Source organism: Anolis carolinensis, chromosome 5, assembly GCF_035594765.1.
Source record: "Anolis carolinensis isolate JA03-04 chromosome 5, rAnoCar3.1.pri, whole genome shotgun sequence".
In the NCBI taxonomy this organism is placed as follows: Eukaryota; Metazoa; Chordata; class Lepidosauria; order Squamata; family Dactyloidae; genus Anolis; species Anolis carolinensis.
This window is the reverse complement of record NC_085845.1, coordinates 186,087,894-186,109,975: the sequence shown is the minus strand read 5'-3', so window position 1 is coordinate 186,109,975 and position 22,082 is coordinate 186,087,894. Positions and strand designations below refer to the sequence as shown.

At 39.6% G+C, this 22,082-nt stretch overlaps 1 protein-coding gene across 2 annotated transcripts in view; it reads left to right on the top strand.

Annotated features, from left to right (window-relative positions):
• slc6a12 (solute carrier family 6 member 12) overlaps positions 1–21,533 on the top strand; it is a 75,749-nt gene extending 54,216 nt beyond the window's left edge. For both annotated transcript variants that reach the window (XM_062983105.1, XM_062983106.1), the window contains exons 13-15: positions 7,130–7,230; positions 10,258–10,428; positions 19,688–21,533. In XM_062983105.1, the coding sequence (XP_062839175.1) occupies positions 7,130–7,230; positions 10,258–10,428; positions 19,688–19,819 (404 nt within the window). In that variant the 3' untranslated portion in view covers positions 19,820–21,533. The remainder of the gene's footprint in view (positions 1–7,129; positions 7,231–10,257; positions 10,429–19,687) is intronic.
• Positions 21,534–22,082: the final 549 nt, after the last annotated feature.

Here is a 22,082-nt window from a genome sequence, read left to right as displayed (position 1 = left end):
TTGAAACAGAAATGAACAGTATCTATCCTAGATACTCTGGCAACACACAGAGGAAACCATGAAAATGAACAAAATCTGGCTACCAGTATAAAATCAGGACAGTAAATAAAGAACAACACTAAAAAAACAGGGGAATTCGAGACATGAAACAATCAGGTCCAGCTAACACCTCCCAACAAAAGATTCCTCCAGGCAGGAAGCAGCCAGACTTTGAAGCTGACAGGCTATTCAATGCTAATCAAGCTGGCCAATTGTAACATTTACACCTGCCTCAAACAGACAAGAGTTCTTCCTCCCACCCTGGACATTCCACAGATATATAAACCCCACTTTCCTAGTTTCCAAGAGACCTCACTCACAACCTCTGAGGATGCCTGCCATAGATGTGGGTGAAACGTCAGGAGAGAATATTTCTGGAAGATGAGCATACAGCCCAGAAAGGTTGAATCCTGTTTTTGAAGGGAAGGAAATATTCCATTCTGCCAGTTTGCAGTTTGTATGATAAAGACAACAAAGATAAATCACAGTTGTTGCCGTATTTGATCAGGAGTATCAGGATCAGGGAGCTACCATGCCCCGATTGTGGTGGCTGCTGAACTCCAGTGATGATACTACACGTACCCACAATGAACACACACACACACACACACACACACACACACACACACACACACTAGTTGGTTGTATGTAGAGGTGTTTCCAGATAGTTTCGTTACCTATTCAGTGGAAAATTGCCCAATCTAATCTTAGAGCCTTAGTGTTCATAACAATATTGAAGTTTTATGGAGCAGTACACATATTCACTCTGATAAAAGTCCAACTATATCATTGTGGGTGAATGTGGAGATGGTGTGTGTATACACTGATGGAATACAATTTGTAAGGCAAATTGATGATGATTTTTGTAACTACAGGACTCCCAGAGATCAATGCATTTGTCTTTGTGTAAAACAGTGAGACTCCTGTGCTGTCAAACCCAGGTGTTCTGCATCGTTGTGCCTGGTTTTGGCTAGTGTGTCAAGATAACAGCAAACTCCTCTGCTTATTGAAACAGTTCCCCCCCCCCCCCAAGGGGTTATTCAATCCCCCGCCTTTCCAGCAATGTACATAATCTTTTCCACTAGATGACAGGGTCGGAAGGGTGGCACATCCTTCCTTGAGCCTCCCTTTCTCTGCAGAGCAGTGTTAACTGGCTGAACTGATGACTCCTTAAGCCTGATTAATTTTTTCATCATCTTTGGAAATATGGAGCATGGCAACCTCCCATTCAAGGACTCAGTAAATCCATTCACGTCAAGTTTCATCATTTTCAGCTACATCACTCCTTGCCTTTGATGGTCTTAACAGAAACCTAGAAATGTAGCATTTGTGCGGGAGATGGGTTAGAAAAGAAAAGATGCATTAAAAGTGCTGCTAATTGGGCATAGACATGACCCAGCTTCATTTTATTTGTCATTTCCTTGCACCTACTTTCTCCTTCTATTGTCTCCCAAGCACTTAATTAGCTAAGGGCCTGCTATTAAAATAGCTACATTGTTGTTCTTGCATACATTTTCTTTCTTGATTATTTGAACTGCTTATATTCATCAGCTAACCTCTGATAATACAATAGGTGTGGATGCGTGGATAGCAATCGCTGGTTGTCCATTATTGAGCTTGTGGTCCATAAGAGATGGGCTTTGTAGGTCAGGCATTGAACTATTTCAATTTTTTGTCCAAATAATGTGGGCGTTTGAGTGATTGGTTTAGATATGCTGAGTGGTTTTAGAGCCTGTATAGGAAAACAGAACTAATACTAGGTGCTTGATTTATGGTTTTGTGATAAAATTAAATAATAGCCATATAGGCAATGTGCACAGTTTTGATCTCCATGCATTTATCCTAAAATTGGGTTATATTAATTGCTTACAATGGCTGTTGTAAAATCAGGAATCATGTTATCATAGAGGAACTTTGGTGCAGATGTCTAGGTTTCTTTTTGATAATTTTTTAATTGTGTCAGAAGCAAACATACTGCAAGTCGCTTCTGGTGTGAGGGAATCGGCCGTCTATAGAGATGTTGCCCAGGAGATGCTTGGATGTGTTACCATCCTGCTAGGAGGCTTCTCTCATGTCCCCGTATGGGAAACTAGGGCTGACAGATGGGAGCTCACCCTGTCTAGTGGATTCAAACTGCCAATCTTTAGGTCAGCTGGTCAAGCCAGCACAAGGGTTTAGCCCATTGTGCCACTGCGGCCCATAGAGTGGCCCACTGCCATTGGAGCATATTAAGTAACTGAGGGTCATACAAACATGAAACATTTAAAAGATTCTACCCACCCTCTTTATAAAATAATTAGACTAAAATCTCATCTCACTCTAGTTGAAATGAAACCAGAAGGGGGAAGGGGATATAGTATGGCCTCCATATCCTCAGAAAATACATTCCCAGACTTTTCATGGATACATGAAACTACAGGTTCTTGCAAACCCATTGTAGTGAAAGACCTCTGGTCCAAGAATATTATAGAGTTATACTGGAGAAAATGCTTAGAGAGGTCATATTTTGTTGCACTTGGATAAATTAAATTATGGATATTAGTCCTGTGGATATGGGGTTTGTACTATATATTTATTTTTAATCTTTCTTATGTGGCTGCCTCCCAGCTATGATGACTTGTTTTGCCCTAAGTGGGAGGACATTTGATTGGCATTTAACACAGTGCAACAACATTGCAGAAAAGCATTTAGAACAAAGATGCTATGTTGATTTATTAAGAGCCAGTTGGAGTAGTGGTATGAATATTGACTGGAACCCCAACAGACCTAGCTTTGAATCCTGGCTTGGTGATTTATTTATGTATCGTGTCAGATGCAAATTGAGAATACAACTATAATATATAAAAAACCACAAACAAAGTTAAAAACTTGGCATTATGCTAAATTTCCTTTGACCTGAATCTGGCCACTTCGAGTGCCTCTCACGTTGTTGTAAGAAGGTCCTCCATTGTGCATGTGGTAGGGCTCAGGCTGCATTGTAGTATGTGGTCGGTGGTTTGCTCTTCTCCACACTCACATGTCGTGGACTCCACTTTGTAGCCCTATTTCTTCTTGGTGATGACACTCACTGGGTGACCTTAGGCAAGTCATAACCTCCGAGTTTCAACCAAAGACATTAGAAAACCCCCTCAGAACAAATCTTGTGAAGAAAAAGTCCCTAATAAGTTTGCTTTATGGTTGCAGTATGTTGGAAATTGCTTGAAGGCAATCCCTTCATTGTCTAGGTGACCAGGCTGTGTTCATTCTCACTAGTAGCATTGTGTAGGAAACAAGAGAAGGCGCCCAGTGTTGCCTCAGCAACTGAGCAAGACCCACTCTCCTCTGGGAAAGATCATCTTAGCAATTTCCTAGGCAACACGGGGATTTTCTCCGTCTTTCTCGAATGTATTGCCATGCTGTAGCCAGAGCATGAATTACCTGTCTAAAATAATGGGCCACTTGCAATTTCCTTTTCCAGCTACCAAAGGTATAACTTATATTTTAATTGTAACTCTCCTAGGAGAGCCCCTAAGAGTTCAGTTCCTTTTGAACATTGGGGGTGTGTAGCCTCAGTAAATGTTGGAAGAGGATTGCGTGACATGGCTGTATTTCCAACCCATACTGTGTCTCATGCTCTGTTGTGTGCATACAGGCACCAGTGAGGCGGATGGCAGGAGAGTGTGTGTCATCATAGCATGCGTCTTTTTTCTATGTTATTTTTTAGTCTTTCCTGTGAATAAAACTGTTTCAGAGGTATTTCAAGTTCATCAAAATCTCCCCTTTCCCAAATCTTCACTGCAAGCTTGTAATGTTTTGTTCTGAGTTAAAACTCTTGCAGCCGATTACAAAAACAGTGTTCCAAGGGATCTTGCATGCATCTGAAGACGTGGGCTAGGTCTGCAAAAGCTTATCGCGTTCTCCTCTCGGTCTCAAAGGTGCTACAAGATATTGATATTCCAGACTAACACGGTTATGTCTTTGATTTTGTGGGGTTGGACAAATCTGGGCAGGCATGGTTGCTTTGCAAATAGAGACAAAGTGCTTGCCATGGAATCAAATTGTTACTTGACTACTTCTTGATACACAGCTGTCAGAGAGGAAGGCAGACCTAATCCTGTTTTAGCTGAAGGTGAAATAGTCAAGGAGTCTGAATTTGAAAAGAAGAATAGGCAACAATTTAAGCCAGAGACCTGATGTCTGAACATTGTCAAATGACAGCATTGGCAGGGTATATTTCCCTAAAGTGCTGATGGGGGAACAATGGGTTTTGGATTTCCTTCTGGGTTGTTGAAACTTGCCTGTGCTCAAGCTGTACATTCTAAATAAACATGGATACAAAATGCCGCAAGCTGCTGCTGGTATCCTTCCAGGGGTCAACTAAGATATATTCTTGCCTGTGGCAGAATAACACATTGCATCTCCTATACCCATGGTGCTAGTGGTGTAAACGGCGGCAGGATAATTATGGTAGTTTTCTCTCCACTCCTAAAGGACACAGATATTTTTGATTTCTATATTTGCAACATTCGTGCTGGCCTATGATCCTTCCTGATGGGGTTCTCAACTGTCAGGAATCTCATTTTTGGCCTAGAAACAAATAACAGAGAATGTTCTTTCCATTTAGCACTCGAAATCAGGCAAGTTATTTTGGATCACGAGGCCAGTAATCCCACAAACCCATTTCCATGTTCCTAGTGGTAAAGGCATCATCCATTAAATATAATCACCAGTTAAATAGCTAAGATGTCTCCACCTTTTTCTGTGACTTGAAATTTACTAGGGGGGTGGGGAGCTGCCTAATTTAGCTTAGTGGTAGGGCTGGCCCTGCTCTCTTTCGAAGGGAATGCGCTATGGATGAGTACTTGGTTATGGGGCCAGGCTTTTGAATAATAATTGGCAGCGTTAATTATTATCATGTACGCTGGAACTCAATCGACAGACCCAGTTTTTTTTAACTGAACACGCCTACCTGTATTTTATAATGTGTTTTATGAATACTGATGTAAGTTAATAATAATTTTTAACTGATTTATATTGCACTGTATAATTTTTATATATGCGTTTTATTGTAAGCCGCCCTGAGTCCCCTGTTGGGTGAGAAGGGCGGAATATAAATATTGTAATAAATAAATAAATACTGCACTTCCCCACAACATCTGATTGCTCAAAAGAAGCAGGTTGTGTGTAAAAAGATAGACATGCATATGTAAGTGGCACACAGCTCATCAAAGTATAAAAAGGTTTGGATTTTTTTGTAGCACAATCCCCAGAATTCCCCCAGCCAACTTGTTTGCTAATCATGGGCCCATCTACACTGCCATGTAATGTGGTTTCATAATGTAGTTTAACTGCATTTAACTGCATTATATGAATCTAAGCTCTCATATAATGCAGTTCAATACAGTGAAACTGCATTATATGACAATGTAGATGGGGCCCATGTTGGCTGGAAAATTCTAGGAGTTGTTTTCCAAAGAAGACGTGTTTCCAAGTTCTTCAATCTTGTAGCTCTGAATCCCCTGATCATTGGATAAGTCAGCAAGCATTGTTTCCTTTCAGTTACACAATCCCAGGATAACCAACAATTGGACCCCAAATGTACTTTCAGGCAAGAGCAGAGGAGGGAAGAAAACGCCTTCTTGCTTCTTCTTCTGTTATTGTTGGTGAATTGGGTCAGGATGGCCTCCGTTGTGATGTTCTTCCTAGGATGCATGGGTGCAGGCTTTCAATGGCCTCTTAGAACCTCTAATTAGCTGAAAAATATAATACAACACACTATGCTACAATTCTATAAAGATCTACAGCTGGAAAAACATCCGAAATAAATTTTATAACTAAACTAATGAGATACCACAAAAATAGACCAACCACCCCTAAGAGAACAACAACAGCGATCATAACGGTGCATAAAAGAACCTGGTACAGAAATAAAGGAAGGATAAAAGATTTTCAGCCTGAAAGCATGAGATGAAAATGAGAGCAACCCATATAAAATCTTATAAAACATCCTTACAATAAGGAAAGCAGGTTGCAGCCCTTTGTGGTGTTCTGCTTTTTTCTTAAAATGAAGTCCTCCATTGTTTTTAATTGGAGCTGGTTTTAAACTGCAATCCTATCCTCTTCACCTGGGGAGCCCATAATTCCACAAATGTAGCCCATGGAAAAAGAATGGTGGCAATTATGGCTCAGAATATGAGATTTACCTTTTTCCTTGGGAGAAATTCTCATTGAATCTTGTAAACATATTTTTAGTAAGAATGCTAATTGTGGTGCTAATTGTCCTAACATTTTAATATGGATGTACATATTTACGTGTGTCTGTCTATACATAGATGCACATACAATGTTACAATGCACTTCACACAGAATATGAAGTGCTCAAACTTTGTGTGAAGGCTAATCTTTTAAAGTTTGACAAATGCTGAAATACTAAGAAGTGTTATTTTCCCTTTTAATCTCTTAATGGCTATATCATATAATTTCAATGAGAAACTTTCATCATATGTCATCACAGTTAATGTAGTGAAATGGGTTGATAATATTGGATCCTGCATAGGGAAGCTTGACCTTTCACGTGTTGTTGGACTGCAGTTCCCATCATCTGCCTCAGAGAATGGTGGAGGCTCCTTCTTTGGAGTCTTTTAAGCAGAGGCTGGATGGCCATCTGTTGGGGATGCTTTCAATGTGATTTTCCTGCTTCTTGGCAGGGGGTTGGACTGGATGGCCCATGAGGACTCTTCTAACTCTATGATTCTATGATCTCCTATATGACAAAACCCATATAAGTTTTATAGCAGTGGTTCTCAATCTGTGGGTCGCCAGATGTTTTGGCCTACAACTTCCAGAAATCCCAGTCAGATTATCAGCTGTTAGGATTTTTGGGAGTTGAAGACTAAAACATTTGGGGAACAGATTTATAGGATGGAAATAGCATGGTGGTAGTTAGGTGGCCCTGTCTTCCTGAAGGCAAAGATGGCATTACTAGACTCTGGCTATGTTACTTTGAAAAGCTCTTTCAAGTGTCTGGCTTCTGTTTCAGGGGATCAAAAATGTTTGGATTTATATTCCACACAATTGTTCTTATTTCATCTTTTTCTTTGTGGTGGTTAAGGAGCAGATCGTTTTTATGACAACATTGAGGATATGATTGGCTATCGGCCATGGCCCTTGGTTAAATTCTGCTGGCTTTTCTTGACACCTGCAGTTTGTCTGGTAGGTACAATTATATATTCTATATAATGACTTCACTAATCTAGACATCACACAATGAAAAGTTCAATTTGCAGTTATAATTCCCATGAAGAACTTTCATCATATGCCATCACAATTAATGTAGTGAAGTGGATGGATAATACTGGATTGTTGGCATTTTGCAAATGTTGTTGAACTAGTGCTCTCATTATCCACTGCATATAAAAACTAAATCACTTTTAGTTGATTTTTTTTAAATTTGAGACTAACCACCTCATCACATTGAGAAATTTCCTCCTTGTAGGACACTTCAGCCTCTTTTCAAGCATGGAAAGGCACGGAACTCATCACATGTTCCAAGGTCAAAAATTGGGTGAAATTTCTTGAAAGGAGGGCACTCTGAACATGGGTCAGCAATCGTGTTCAGAGCTTCTACCTCTTATCACACATTACTCCCATCTTTACAACTGAAAAACAGGTGTGATATTAACCATCAAAAGTTTCCCGGTTTCATTGCCCAACCGTCAGCAGTCTCTTGTATTCTATGGGCTTTGATGCCCATAGGATTCCATGGATCCTGCATCACTGTCTCTTGTATTCTATGGGGTTTGATGCAGAACAATAGGATTCCATGGAAATCAATGGTTTTAACCTGGAACACTGTCTCTTGTATGCTATGGGGTTTGGGGGAGAACCATAGAATCCCATGGAAAGAACTGGTTTTAAACTGGTGTCAGTCTCCTTTAATGTAAGGGGCTTTGTGCAGGGCAAGGGATCTCTTGGCTTTTGGATACTGTTGTTTCTCCTAATTAAAAAAAAGTAATAGTGATATTGTGATGATTGTAAGATGAATGTATTGTCAGCTCTTAAATTTCCACGTGTGGGTCTGATGGGGAGGCAGAACTCCAAACCTGGAGATGCTCTCCCTTCAAGGGACGATCTTCTTTTAATGTGATGAGGTGGTGAGTGAATCTGCTCTTCTTCTTCATCTACCATGCATTATATGACTTGTATTTCTATCCCACTTTTCCAATATGTGAGCTGTTCAGACTGACCTACAGTTAACACTTGAAAGAAGAAGTAACAACAGTATATAGCACAGCAGATGAAACAAACAAAGAAAGAAAGAAAGAAAGAAAGAAAGAAAGAAAGAAAGAAAGAAAGAAAGAAAGAAGGAGGGGTATAAAAAGCCACAAGATAGATAAAATATCAGTCAAGCCATCTTGTTCCAGAATTGGGTGTCAATTTCCATGGGTCATTTCAGTAAAATAGTGTAAACTTTGTTGGTGGGAAATAATGGAGCAGAGAAGCATTGCAGACATTTCACTCATGGCACCCATCAATCCTCACAACCAAGGGCCCCCAAACAAAATCAACCTAGTCTATCCCTTGGTTGATAATCCGATTTCCCATTGCTGGATATATGAAGACCCTTGGATTGGGATTCAACCCTACAAAGTAAAGCCAGTGCAGAAGCAAACAAACAAAAATCAAAGTCTGCCCATTCCCTCCAATAGCTATGAGAGTTGTGCAAAGAGGTTGACAACAGAGAAATTTCACTCTCTCAGTTGATTCTTATCCTTTCATTTTTTTTGCTCAAGGTCAAAATTCAAGGACAATGCAAGAAGCATCCAAAGCAAGGCTACTAATACGTGTTAAATCTTTCACATCACTTTTGGCCAAGGAGCTAACAAGGACTCTAAACCACATCTATATGGAGGACAATGTCCAGCAGTGTATTTATTTATTTATTACAATATTTATATCCCGCCCTTCTCACCCAACAGGGGACTCAGGGCGGCTTACAATAAAACACACATATAAAAACTGTACAATCTATATATATAAATGAGTGATGGCATCACGGCGACCCACAAAACAACAAAATTACAGGCCCCCCAACCTCGAAATTTGACAACACAACCCATCATCCACGCCTCTAGGTTGATACAACAAAAAGAAAAGAAAAATAAAGTCCTAATTAGAGGGAGAGCAATAATTGTTTTTATCCAATTGCTGCCAGTTTAGAGGGCTAATCTCTGCCCACTTGGTCTCCTAGCAACCAACTCAGCCAAGGGACAGCCAGGGTTCAGTTAGTTAATCAAGGATAAAATTAAAGGGTGTGACTTATAATTGAAACACCTCTGTTATAGGATGCAAGTAGATGGGAGTGAGAACCATCATCTGGGCATAGCAATGGAGAAGATATTCTCTTACTTTGTTGCTAGCTGCCCTGTTGTTGGTGATGGGATGCAATCAGGGCAGACTACTGTTAGAGTAGTTTGCCCATGCCTGCTTTAACGAATATACTTGAGGACCTATAGCTTCACCAAGCCGTTTACATGACTGAGATTGATTATTGTTGTTTTATACCTGCAGCTATTTCTGTATTTACTGATATTTATATTGGCTGTTATTGTTTTATGTTATTGTTTCTGCAATTTTTGTATTTTGCATGCTTTGAGTGCTTTGTGAGCTGCCCTGAGTCCCTCTGGGAGATGGTGTCGGGCTATAAATAAATTATTATTATTATTATTATTATTATTATTATTATTATTATTACTATTGAGGAGGTAGTGTTCTAAATACCTAAGTTCCAAATGACATGCATATTTTTGAAAGAAGACATACTGGTATATGTGTCTGTATAGGCACATATATTTCAAAATAGGGCAGGAAAAAACACTGAAGAATCAGCACCACAGTATTCAGTGTCATGCAAATAGCTTGGCTTTCCATTTTGACCTGGTCAAAAGAGCTGCAATTGCTAATTCCTATTTCACATGTTCAAAAAGTGTTCTTTAAAACAGAAACCCCCAGGTTAGATCTAGGCTAAATCCTGTGTTCATTAGTGGATCCTTACAGGCATCTCACTGTGGTCTGACATGACAGAAGTGTAACAGGGTTTATCTTTTCCTTGTAGGTGAAACCGTTGTGCTCTGAGTTAAATATAGAGCTCTCTGATCTTCTCATGAATTACCTCCGTATACATGTTTCTAATTTACCACTTATCACAGCTGTCATTCTGTCTGCTCTTGTCTTCTTTAGGCCACTTTCCTGTTTTCACTGATTAGATACACACCACTCAAATACAACAATGTATATGAGTATCCACCATGGGGAATCGCTGTGGGCTGGTTGATGGCACTTTCCTCGATGATCTGCATCCCGTCCTACGTCATCTTCATCCTCCTGAAAACAAAAGGCACATTCAAACAGGTACAAGGAAGCATGAAAAGAACATTCCATGGCTTTTAAAATAGGATTGTCCATTAATTGCCAGGAGATAATTTTGATGTGTGTGGTTTCACATAGATTTGTAGTATAGAAACTCAGGAATGCATTTGTTTTCTGTGTCTTGAGGTCATTTCATTTCTGTGACTGATGGTTGACCACCAACGTTACCTGGTTCAGAGAAAAGAACTTGTGAAGCCACCTAAGTATTCCTTGAACCATGAAGTTCATGTTGACAGGTGATCTGAAGGCACACACACACAATATCTAAGTATCTACATGTACTATCTATGATGCCACATCAGTGACATCAGTTTCTCCCATCTTCACATAAATCTCGTTCACATTCTGAGATATGTGGATCACTCATGGGATAAAGGCAAGATTAAGCACTAGAAGCTCCTGACAAACTCTTGATTTCTATCTAATTGCAGAAGCTTCAGACTTTTTTCTTCAGACATCTTATTACCATACTGCAAAGCATTCTTACTTTGGAATGCAACCTGTTTCCTTCCAGTCAACAAGAAATTTGTAACTATTTTAGTCACCTTGGATTTTGTTTGGCATAACATTTCAAAAAGAGATGTAGAGAGTATTAATATGTTTAGAAAGGAAAAGAATTATTAAACCACATTGATTCAGTTCAGTCATCACATCAAATTGTGAAAGCTCAACTATGATTTAGCTTATCTTTGAATTGACAGACCATGATTTCCAGTTGGTTGGCAAATCGGAACTGGAAGCCATGGTTTGAAGTTGATTGGCAAACCGTATTTCATGTTAACTAAGGTTTGGTGTGGTGTCCAAATCTACAAACCTGTTGGTTTACTTCTAAAGGCTGGAGTACTAATTCGATTAATGCAACCAAGCAACTTTAACCATGATTTGTCTTTATATTTGGACCCTCAGCCCTTGCTTTCAGCTTAAAAATAAGGCTTATATGAGCCATTGTTTTGTGCATTGTCTGATTTCTCTCTCAAGGCAAAGTTGATCATAGTTGTTAAGATGATCATAGTTGTTGAGCAATCTTTACAATTTACAGTATAACAGATATTTTCAGTTGACTAGAACACCATGTTATAAACATGGATTTTATGACAGTACTTCCATTTGCAGTGATATAAAAGGCTGAGGAATCTCAGACAAAAGCTGAAGAGAATGAACTTTCCAGAGGGTGTCCTCCCAATGCTCCATCCTCTGGGAAGGTGATGTTGTGCCTGCAGGGCCCTGTTTACTGACTAGGGATTGTAACATAATGAGAAATGACAGGATTTATGTTGACATTGACTTAAATGTCCACCTCAGAGAAGTGAAGAATGTCTAGAGAAGTGAAGAAAAAGGGAGGAAAGACTAAAAACTCATAGGGTAGGTGAAGGGCACAAACAAACAAACAAAAGCACAATGGAGAAGGGAAAAGAAAAATGCCACATTATATAATAGTTGTCGGCAGTTTTCACTTGGGTGTATATCCACAGCTACATAGCATGCAATGACACATTTTCTTGTGTGTGATGAGAAGGGCACCTACCTGAGGGAAAGCTGAGCGGAGTGTGAGGCTGAGGGAATGTGGTTCACTTGACGGGGAGTGAATTGTTTTTGCAGTTTGTGACAGGGAGTCGGCTTCTGTGGAGCGGAGGGAAAAGGTGTTTTGGACAGAATACTTCATCCTATGAGTATATAGATGAAAAAGAATGAAATGAAATATCAAGATACTTAAATTATCTCATTTCAGTTCATCAGTGGAAATCGTTATTTATTTGTCAATCAGCAATGTAATCCTATGCCTGTCTACCTAAATGAGTTCAATGGGACTGCATAGCAACTTTTTTCAACCTGGTACCCTCTCTAGAGGTTGTTGGATATCAGGTCCCATCAATCCCACCCAGATAGCAAATGAAATATGATGGGTATTATAGGCCACAATATCTGGAAGCCACAAAGGTGATGTATAGGGTAATAATAATAATAATAATAATAATAATAATAATAATAATAATAATAAGAAGAAGACTGTGGCACAAGCCAGTCAAGGTGGTCCCAGTGGTGATTGGCACACTGGGTGCAGTGCCTAAAGACCTTGGCCTGCACTTGAATACAATTGGCGCTGACAAAATCACCATCTGCCAGCTGCAGACGGCCACCTTACTGGGATCTGCATTATTCATCACACAGCCCTAGACACTTGGGAAGTGTCCGGTGTGTGATCCAGTACAACAGCCAGCAGAGTGTTTGCTGTGGATTCATCTTGTTGTTTTTATAATAATAATAATAATAATAATAATAATAATAATAATAATAATAATAATAATACTCAGATAAAGACTGGCACAAGTCCGTAAAGGTGGTCCCAGTGGTAATCAGCATACTGGGGGCTTCATCACTAGAGGTTGGACCCACCTTAAACCCACTTTAAATCCACTTTAGGGAGGGGCCTTTAAACAGCTTAGCCAGACAGATCCTAGGCCTCACCAAACTATAAATTCCAGAATTCTGCAGGAGGCAGAACCCGGATTTAAAGTGGATAAATGCTCAAGTGTGATGAGCCCCTGGGTACAGTGCCTAAAGACCTTGGCCAGCACTTGAAAACCATCAGCGTTGACAAAAATACCATCTGTCAGCTGAAAAAGGCCACCCTACTTGGATCTGCATGCATTATTCTTCGATACATCATATAGTCATAGACACTTGGGAAGTGTCCGACGTATGATCCAATACAAAAGCTAGCAAAGTGATCTTGTTTGCTTTGTACTAATCTTGTTGTGTATCAAATAATAATAATAATAATAATAATAAGCTTTATTTGTATCCCAGCCCCTCTTCTGGAAGGGCCTCTAAAATTATTCATATCAAATAAATATTTTTACAACATATACATCCTTCTGGGGATCATAAAGTCATTATCTGATAAATAACTAAAGATGTGTTGGCATCTCAGGTACTAAGAACAAACACAAAAAAGAAAATAGTTACAGCAGCAAGCAAAATGTGGCATAGATTACTACTACTGAGGCATACTTTTGTTGCAGCCCAAGAGTCTTAAAATAAATTAAAAGAAATTTTAAAATAATCTGCATTAAACAGTTAAGAGTGAAACTGCTGCTGACCTTTGTTCACTTTCCCATTTCAGAGAATTCAGATGAATTTGCTCCTAGTTTTGTTTTGTCTTTTGCATTCTGATGTTATTCTGAGTGGGCATGAACACTTAAAAAATATACTTTAGTAGTCTTAAGTGGAATTAAACATTTATTTTCCAAGTTAATTTTTTTTAAAAAAAACATTAATCTTGGCAAGCTAACTCCCAATTCCTTTTCAGCAAGAGCCATCTCACATGCATTTGAGCAGGACAGCTGTCCTCTTATGATTTTAATGGGAGAAGGAATACTGAATTGAGTCTACTAATGACACGTAGATCAACCATTCTCATTCCAGTGCCAGTTGCTTGTGAAACATCCATACTTCAGCAGCAGGAAAGTCATAGTGAAGTTCCAAAGAAGATTTTTATTGTTCAATTGGTCTGTCTCCTTCATAGAATTCAATGGGCTCTGGTTGATAATAGAATGTTTCCAAAGTTTACAAAGAACTAGTTGGGAAGTAGAAGTTTCCTCCTTCTCTCTTAATATAAATTTGTGGACTTATATCCATGAATGTTCATGCTAAAATAAAAACCAGTTTTAATGTCCTGCTATACTCCTTCCCCCCACTCTCTATCTCTCTTTCACTAAACAAGATTGTTTTCTATTTCGAAACTGCTTTCCCTTTAGTGTATTTCAACCAATTCTCCAGTATCGTGGAATCTGTCGTTTGGTGAGGCCCCAACACTCTTTGGGAGAGAAGATTAAAGACTTTATAAAATTACAATTCCCACTATTCCACAGCACTGAGCCATGGGAGTTAAAATGGTGTCAGGTTGCATTAATTCTACAGTGTAGATGCACCCCAGGAAGAGGAAAAGAGGGGGGTATTTTTGTAATATCCTTTGATTAGTAATGCCAGGAGTGGTCCATCTGGAAGCACCCCAGTGTGGAATCATCTTCAGACAATAAAAATAAAGGATAGCTAATAAGGAGAAGCCATAAAAACATTCACACTGGCATAGCTTGTTCAGTTCAGTTTCTTGTCTTAGCCAGAGGCCATAACAAACAACATGGAACATTGTTAACAAATAAAGATGATACAAACATTCCAAAATAAAGCAATTACACATACAAATAGAACAATGTCCCAACCACCAAACTAAAATATACTAAAATAAAAGTAATAATTAAAACTTTGAAAATCCATTCAGCCCAGAGCAAATCTTGAACATTATTTAATTAGAGGAAGACAAATATTGATACAAAGTGAATGCAAATCAGCTTGGCGAGAAGACCTGGTTTATGAAGAAGTTCTCAATTCTATCAAACATAAAATCTAGGCCTTGACATTAGTTGAGGCCAAGAAAGTAAAGCCAGCACCAACTTTAATGTGTACGTGTGATCTTCAACCTAAACTACACTATTGATGCTGTAACATCCCCTAAACTTCTACTGTATCCCACCGTTTGTTCGTTTTTAAAAATGCATTGTTCCCACAAACTAATGGGGAATCTAGCCATCACAAGACCATTTAAAAAAATTTCTTCCCAGAGAACAGATTTTTGGAGAATAGCTATACCCCCAGGAGAAATTATTCCTGTGCCTGGTAGCACTGAGTTATCCAAGGGTGGCATTACTATGGCCAGACCTCGATTTCTATCTTATTAGTTAATAAAGCTCTCATTCAAATGAGAAAAGAAACCCTGTTGTGAAAAGTCAGGCACTAAAAAACTATTTGGAAACCAGCTTCTGTTATCTCAATGAAACTAAAGGGCTGGATTCAGTTTCAGAGAAGTGGTGCAGGGTGTTTGAGCTTTGGGCTATGCTGTTTCTGGATACTAAGGTTTGGTTCCCCACTTGGCCAAATAACCTATGGCTCTTGGGCAAATCACACATTCCCAATTTCTGAAAATTCTGCAATAGGTTCCCCTTAGGATTGTTCTAAATATAAAATGACTGGAAGCCACACAATTGTAACTTGGAGGGAAATTCCATGTGTAGATAAAGCCAAAAGGAAAAAGGTGATCCAATTTTTTTTCATATCAGGAGTGACTTGAGGAACTGCAAGTTGCTTCTGGGGTGAGAGAATTGGCCATCTGCAAGGACATTTCCCAGGGGATGCCCAGATGTTTTTACCATCCTGTGGGAGGCTTCTCTCATGTCCCTACATAGTAAGCTGGAGCTGATAGACGGGAGCTCACCTTGTTCCCCAGATTTGAACTGCCGATCTTTCAGTCAGCAGTCCTGCCGGCAAAAGGGTTTAACCCATTGCGCCACCGGGGGCTCCATGATCCAAATTATAACAGCATTTTGTTAACTTCAAGCTCTCACTACCTGTAACCACCAAGCATTAGAAGAGACTTTTCAGAATGGGAAAAACTCATGCAAAGGCAGAAATTCAATGAATGTTATGCATATGTTAATTCATTTTTTGATGTTGCATAAGAAGCTACTCACTACCTGATTTTATAACTTCAAAACAAGCTCTCAGCAAGTTTCAGGTGCTGGAGGATGCTGCCATGGCTGTCTCTGGCTGGGAGGGTGAAAAGCAAGGAGGCATAAAGTTTGAGAAACACTGAAAAAAGCCAACTAAATAGATTCTCCATCAAAAAGCAGACCTCGCCACGCCACTGACAAACAACTCGCCCCGCAGTGTGCACCTCACAAAATAAATGCCACATTGGCATTATGGAATGTCACTTTTACACTAACATTTGAGTAGGGTTAGGGAGGAAGTTATCATAACAGAAGATAGTGAAGACTACTTAAACATGCATACCTTACAGCAAATAACAATTTCTATGAATTTCTTCTCATTTTGGAGAAGTAGAGAACACTAGTTCAATTATAAAATCTCTTCCTTTCATTCCAATTCGAGACTGTCTGCTTAAATTCAGAATTCTAGATTTATTAGGTTTAGAGGGTACTTTTAGAAATATATATCAGAGGAACTAATTAAACAATCTCTAAAATAAAAATCTTTTCTTTTACTTGCCTCTGGAACTCTGATAATGAGAAAGGGGGAGGGGGAAGGATGTAATTTTTGCTATCTTAGTTTTCAAAGCTCTCTGCAATCTTGAGGGATAGAAAGAATGCAGACTTCGTTAAGCAAATCAAAACATGGGAGCCGATTCTCAAGACTGGCCCAACATTGCTCATTCTCATTCTGCTCACAGGTGCACCAAACAAGTAACACAAACCAACCACAAAACATTAAATCACCTCAAAATTCTTCGTCTAGTTTCCACACCACCCAAATTAATTATTTATTTCATGTTGTTGTTGTTGTTGTTGTTTACTTCCAAGTCATTTCCACCTTATGGTATATTTATTTTCATGTCAGGAGTGACTTGAGAAACTGTTAATTGCTTCTGGTGTGAGAGAATTGGCTGTCTGCAAGGACATTGCTCAGGACGCCCAGATGTTTTGATGTTTTTACCATCCTTGTGGGAGGCTTCCCTCATGTCCCCACATGAAGCTGGAGCTGATAGAGGGAGCTCATCTGCGATCTCCCCAGTTTGGATTCGAACCAGCAACCTTCAGATCAGCAACCAATCTTTAAGTTATCGGTCCTGCCAGCACAAGGATTTAATCTACTGCGCCACAGGGAGCTCTACACCTGATGATCTTATCACAGGGATTGTTTTGGCAAGATTTGTTCATAGGGGGGTTGTATTTTCCCTTCCTCTGGGGATGAGAGAGAGTGAAATGCTAAAGGCCATTCCATGGGTTTCCATGACCGATGGCCATGTAGCAATATGTGAGGGGAAGTCATAGGGAGGAGGGAGCAATTTTGCTTTCTGCTGCCCTGGAGACTAGGATGCGGAACAATGACTTCAAAGTACAGGAAAGGAGATTCCACCTGAACATTAGGAAGAACTTCCTCACTGTGAGGGCTGTTCGGCAGTGGAACTCTCTGCCCCAGAGTGTGGTGGAGGCTCCTTCTTTGGAGGCTTTTAAACAGAAGCTGGATGGCCATATGTCAGGGTGCTTTGAATGTGATTTTCCTGCTTCTTGGCAGAGAGTTGGACTGGATGGCCTGTGAGGTCTCTTCCAACTCTATGATTCTATAACAGGAACTGGAGCCTTGGTCTTCAGAGTTGTAGTTCAACACTCAAAGCTGGCTCTTTTGTTTCATTTTACTCACAGAAGAAATGTTCAAGTGCAGTTACCAGTCCAAAATCCAATTCCTGCCATTCAATAACCCTGCCCATAACCACATATTTCTCAAGAAATAGGTTGCATGGGTGGTGGCTCTATGGTAGAGTCTTCCATGGTAGCAACGTGTTGATTTATAGTCTCTGTATGTGTGGATTGAACCCTTTTTTATATCAGAGTGGTTGATGAATGTAACAATTCCAGGAACCAAAGGCCTTGCCTGTTTTCCTTGGAAAGCAATCAGACTATGATTGAAATCCTCTTGGACTCGTACATATGTACAAATTGCTTTGCACATGTGGTTGTACTTTATTCCCTATTGTCAACAGAAGTGCTCATTTTATGATTGTATAAACAGAATTCCATAACTATAACCATTTCACATGCAGTGTACATCTGTTTGTCAGTTCTGTCAATGTACCAATATATTTCCTGGAATTACAGAAAGAGATGCTGCATTTCCCATTGCACAGTAAGGTATAGCAGATATACAACTGGCTGCACAATGTCAGTGTTCAGCAGAAGGGTTACACAGAATAAGCACCAGATGAAAACATGAGTGTAGATTTATACTGTATAAACCTGGTGGAAGATTTCAGTCTGCTTTCTTAAGTGGGGAAGTAATCTTTATTAAGAGAAATACCTTTGAGACAGAAAGTTAATATAGATCCAATTCTAATGAATTAAACGAAGACAGGGATCCATGCATTGCACACACTTGGCTGCTTGGAAGAAACCCTAATATTTTCTTCTTTTTGGAGGCTCTAGTGCAGTGGTTCCCAACCCTTTGGTCTCCAGGTGTTTTGGACTTCAACTCCCAGAAATCCCAGCCAACTTACCAGCTGTTAGGAACTGTGGGAGCTGAAGTTCAAAACACCCGGAGGCCCAAAGTTTGGGAACCACTGATCTAGTGAAACCTGAGAAGATACAGGAAAGAACATGGACAACTGTAAGAATTGGCCACAAAAATTAGCATTGTGTGAACAAGCAAAGAACTGTTTAGAAACCTGAGGAGTCCTAACCCTCTATCTACTCCTTAGGCATACATCTTCAGCAGCAGCTAAATGGCATCTCTGTCACCTCCAACATTCATTCAGGAATTGGGTGGGTCTTACAACACAGTGAGTTGGATGGTGGCTGAGAGAGAAGTGGACTAGTTGGAGACCTTCTGGCCTTTGGAAAGGAAGAGGGCACATGTACAAACTGTACCCAGTCACTGATGACCAAGCAATCAGTCTGCTCCAGGTTTTCACCTGATCTATACAAGAGCTGTTCAAGATGCTCAACAATGCCCACAAAATTGGTTCAGCAGTTTGCGAGCATGTTTTAAATACCAAGTTAATAGAGTAGATTCACCATTCCCATTGGCATGTAAACCACTAGCCATACTCCCTGTGTCTCAGCAGGCTTAATTTTAGTGTTCAGGTTACTTTCTGATGCATGAAAGTATGTTTTCATATGATCCATTGGAGATCAAGACCATTTAAAGGAATTCTCTGTACAGTAAAGGAGTAGAAACTTTTATCAAGCAACCAAAAATGGGAGTTTGGATTCTCAGGGACTAGATATCCTTTATACCTCAGTGTTTTAAATCTGTGCAATAAACCACCACTGTGAAATGTATTAAACCCTTATGAAGAGAGACAGCTGTTTCAATAAATGTGTTAAGTCTTAAAGATGCAACAGGATTGTTCATGTTCTTCCTAATCCCATATTTCAACAATCAAAGCCTCTATTAGTGCTTCTGTAAGTATATCTGGCTATTTATTGTGTGTTTATTACAATATGTCAACAAAAACAGAGCCTAAAGGCAAAACAGATCAGAATGTTAAGCTGTTTCCCCTTTGCTCTTTTAAGAGGGCATTGCAATAAACATTCATTTGGAACGGCATGGATTAGCTCTTGGAATGCCTTTGCCCACAGCAATGGATACAGATTGCTATTGGCTGCCACTTTGTCTAACAGTTTAATTAACAAAGACAATGTCTGCTTTTCTGCCTGTCTTTTCACAGCGTTTGCGTCAACTCACAACCCCAGCAGAAGACTTGCCCCAACCAAAGAAGCACCAGATTGCCTTCTCTGCATTGCACCCACATTCAGCCAAAGAAGTGCTTGTCACAACAGAGAAAGAAACCAACTTCTAGAAATCAATGAGAATTACAGTTTTGCACCCAGAAAGGTGCTTCTTAGCAGCTCCTGTTTACATCTAGGATCAGATTTACTCAGGTCTTCTCTGCCTACCTGAAGCTGGATCACTTAAGATTGGTAACATCTTCTCTTCATACTCAACATAGCACCTGATGAGATCAGCTGGAGCAAGTTCTATACTCGGTTTTCAGAGCTGAATATTGCCAGTAGACAGTTTTTGGAGAGAATTTCTCAGATTTTCTGAAAAATTCCTTTCTCAATCCCTGGCCCATCCCAGGAAAAAATTGTCACTTTTTAGAATTTTATTCAAATAGTCTCCATAATTTTGCTACTTTTTATTATGGGCTGCCATTAGTTTTCAGCCCACTCCTACACATAATTTATCTAAAATTGTGGAGGATGCAAAATAAAAGCTGGGTTTACAACACAATTCCTGAGATATTTATCATTTGCAGCAGGTATGAAAAAATATAAGTTGTGCTACTGACTGCCATTAATCTATTGGATCCAGAGCTCACAGAACAAAACCATGGGACATTTTGTTCAGAAGTGACTCTAGTATCATGAGCTAACCTCCTTGGACAGTGATGCTGCCCCATGATTTCCTCCGTGTCCCCTGGCTTTGTAAGGACCATCTGATGACCTTTCTAAAAGATCAGGTGAGATGTACATTACTAGAAATTGTATTGATGAGTAGGTAAATCAATGTACCTGCCTCCATCTCCCCAAAACAATTCCTCTGACAACAAGTAAGGGGAAACATTTTAAGAGGATATTTTCACTCGGCTCTAATTATTTTGGCAGCAGTAGAACAGCCATTATGGGATTGTAATAATATCAGAGAAAGTCACAGCTCAGAGGCTACCAGGAATCAAACCTGTGACCTTTTGCATGTTATACAAGTGCTGTGTCTGAGCTATATACTTACCATTATATGCTAGAGCCATTTTAATAGTATAATTTGCTAGTAAAAGGCCATGTTAAAGGGGCCATCCCAAGACCCCTTTTGCATCTTTAAATCTTCATCCATTTACCCCCTCCTGCTTTTGGCAACACATTATACATTCTTTGAAAGCCTGAATCTCTCGGTTTATAGGTTTCAAATGAACAAATGGTGCTGAATTAGCCAATTTGGCCAAACTTGCATAATCTAACCAAAGGATGAATACTCCCTTGGCAATTGGGATCCTTTTTTTAACTTGCAGAAAGTTTGCGTAGATCTGCTACAGGTGAAGTCTTTTGTTTTCTTTTTAAAGTTTTACAGTTTCCTGTTTGGACTTCAAAATCAGTGCTGATCACTCAGCCTCTCCCATTACACAATAGCCTGGAGGAGGAGGAGGTGATAAATTGGAAGCAAGATGAGTTTGTCAGAAAAAGAACATGTCAAAACCACTTTAAATCTTTTTTTCCTTTGAAACGAGACTAGTCTAGAAAGGCTGACAGGGTTTCAGCTTGAATATACCTGATTTGATACCATTCCATGTGACATCCTTGAATTGTTGGGAAACTAAAGAAATGCGAAGTGAACAGGACCTCCATAAAATGAAATGCCAAGACTTCATTAGGGTATGTCAGGACCATGGACGAAAGAGCACAGCTGAAGCCTCACCAGATGTTAACTTAGCATTTGTAATAAAAACCTTGGGATATCGTGTGTGACACCAAAGTAAGAAATGGAAACAAAATACATGTCTGGGTGCGGATAATGAATACTGTTCGCATGGGCATAATTTTTCCTTTCTTTGTTGCATTTTTTCACAACTGCTCCTTACTTAAGATTAGTTTCAGAGTTTGGAAACATTACTAGGTGAAGGGATTTAGTAGTTGTAAATGGAGGCAGTGTGATGTAGTTGTTTGAGTGTTGGGCTATGACTCTGGAAGTTAGGGTTTGAACCACCATGTAGTCCTGGGAACTCAGTGGATGACCTTGGATAACTGACATGCTCTCAGCCTCAGAGAAAAGCCAAGGCTAAACCCCTCTGATCAAATATTGCCAAGAAAACACCATGATGGGGCCTTAGGATGGCCATAAGTCAGAAACAACTTGAAGGCACACTAGTTCTCAATGTTTAGGAATGCTGCTTCACAGTGTATGAGGAAGGATGAGATTCATCAAAGTTTAATCTCTAGTTGTATAGTCACTCATCTAGAATTAAGGTTATGAGGCAAAGGTTCAGTGCTATAGTCACTTAGGACTACATCTGTATCCTGTGCTTGCTTGTGTATGTATACATCTTCAAATGGCCAGTTGACATATGG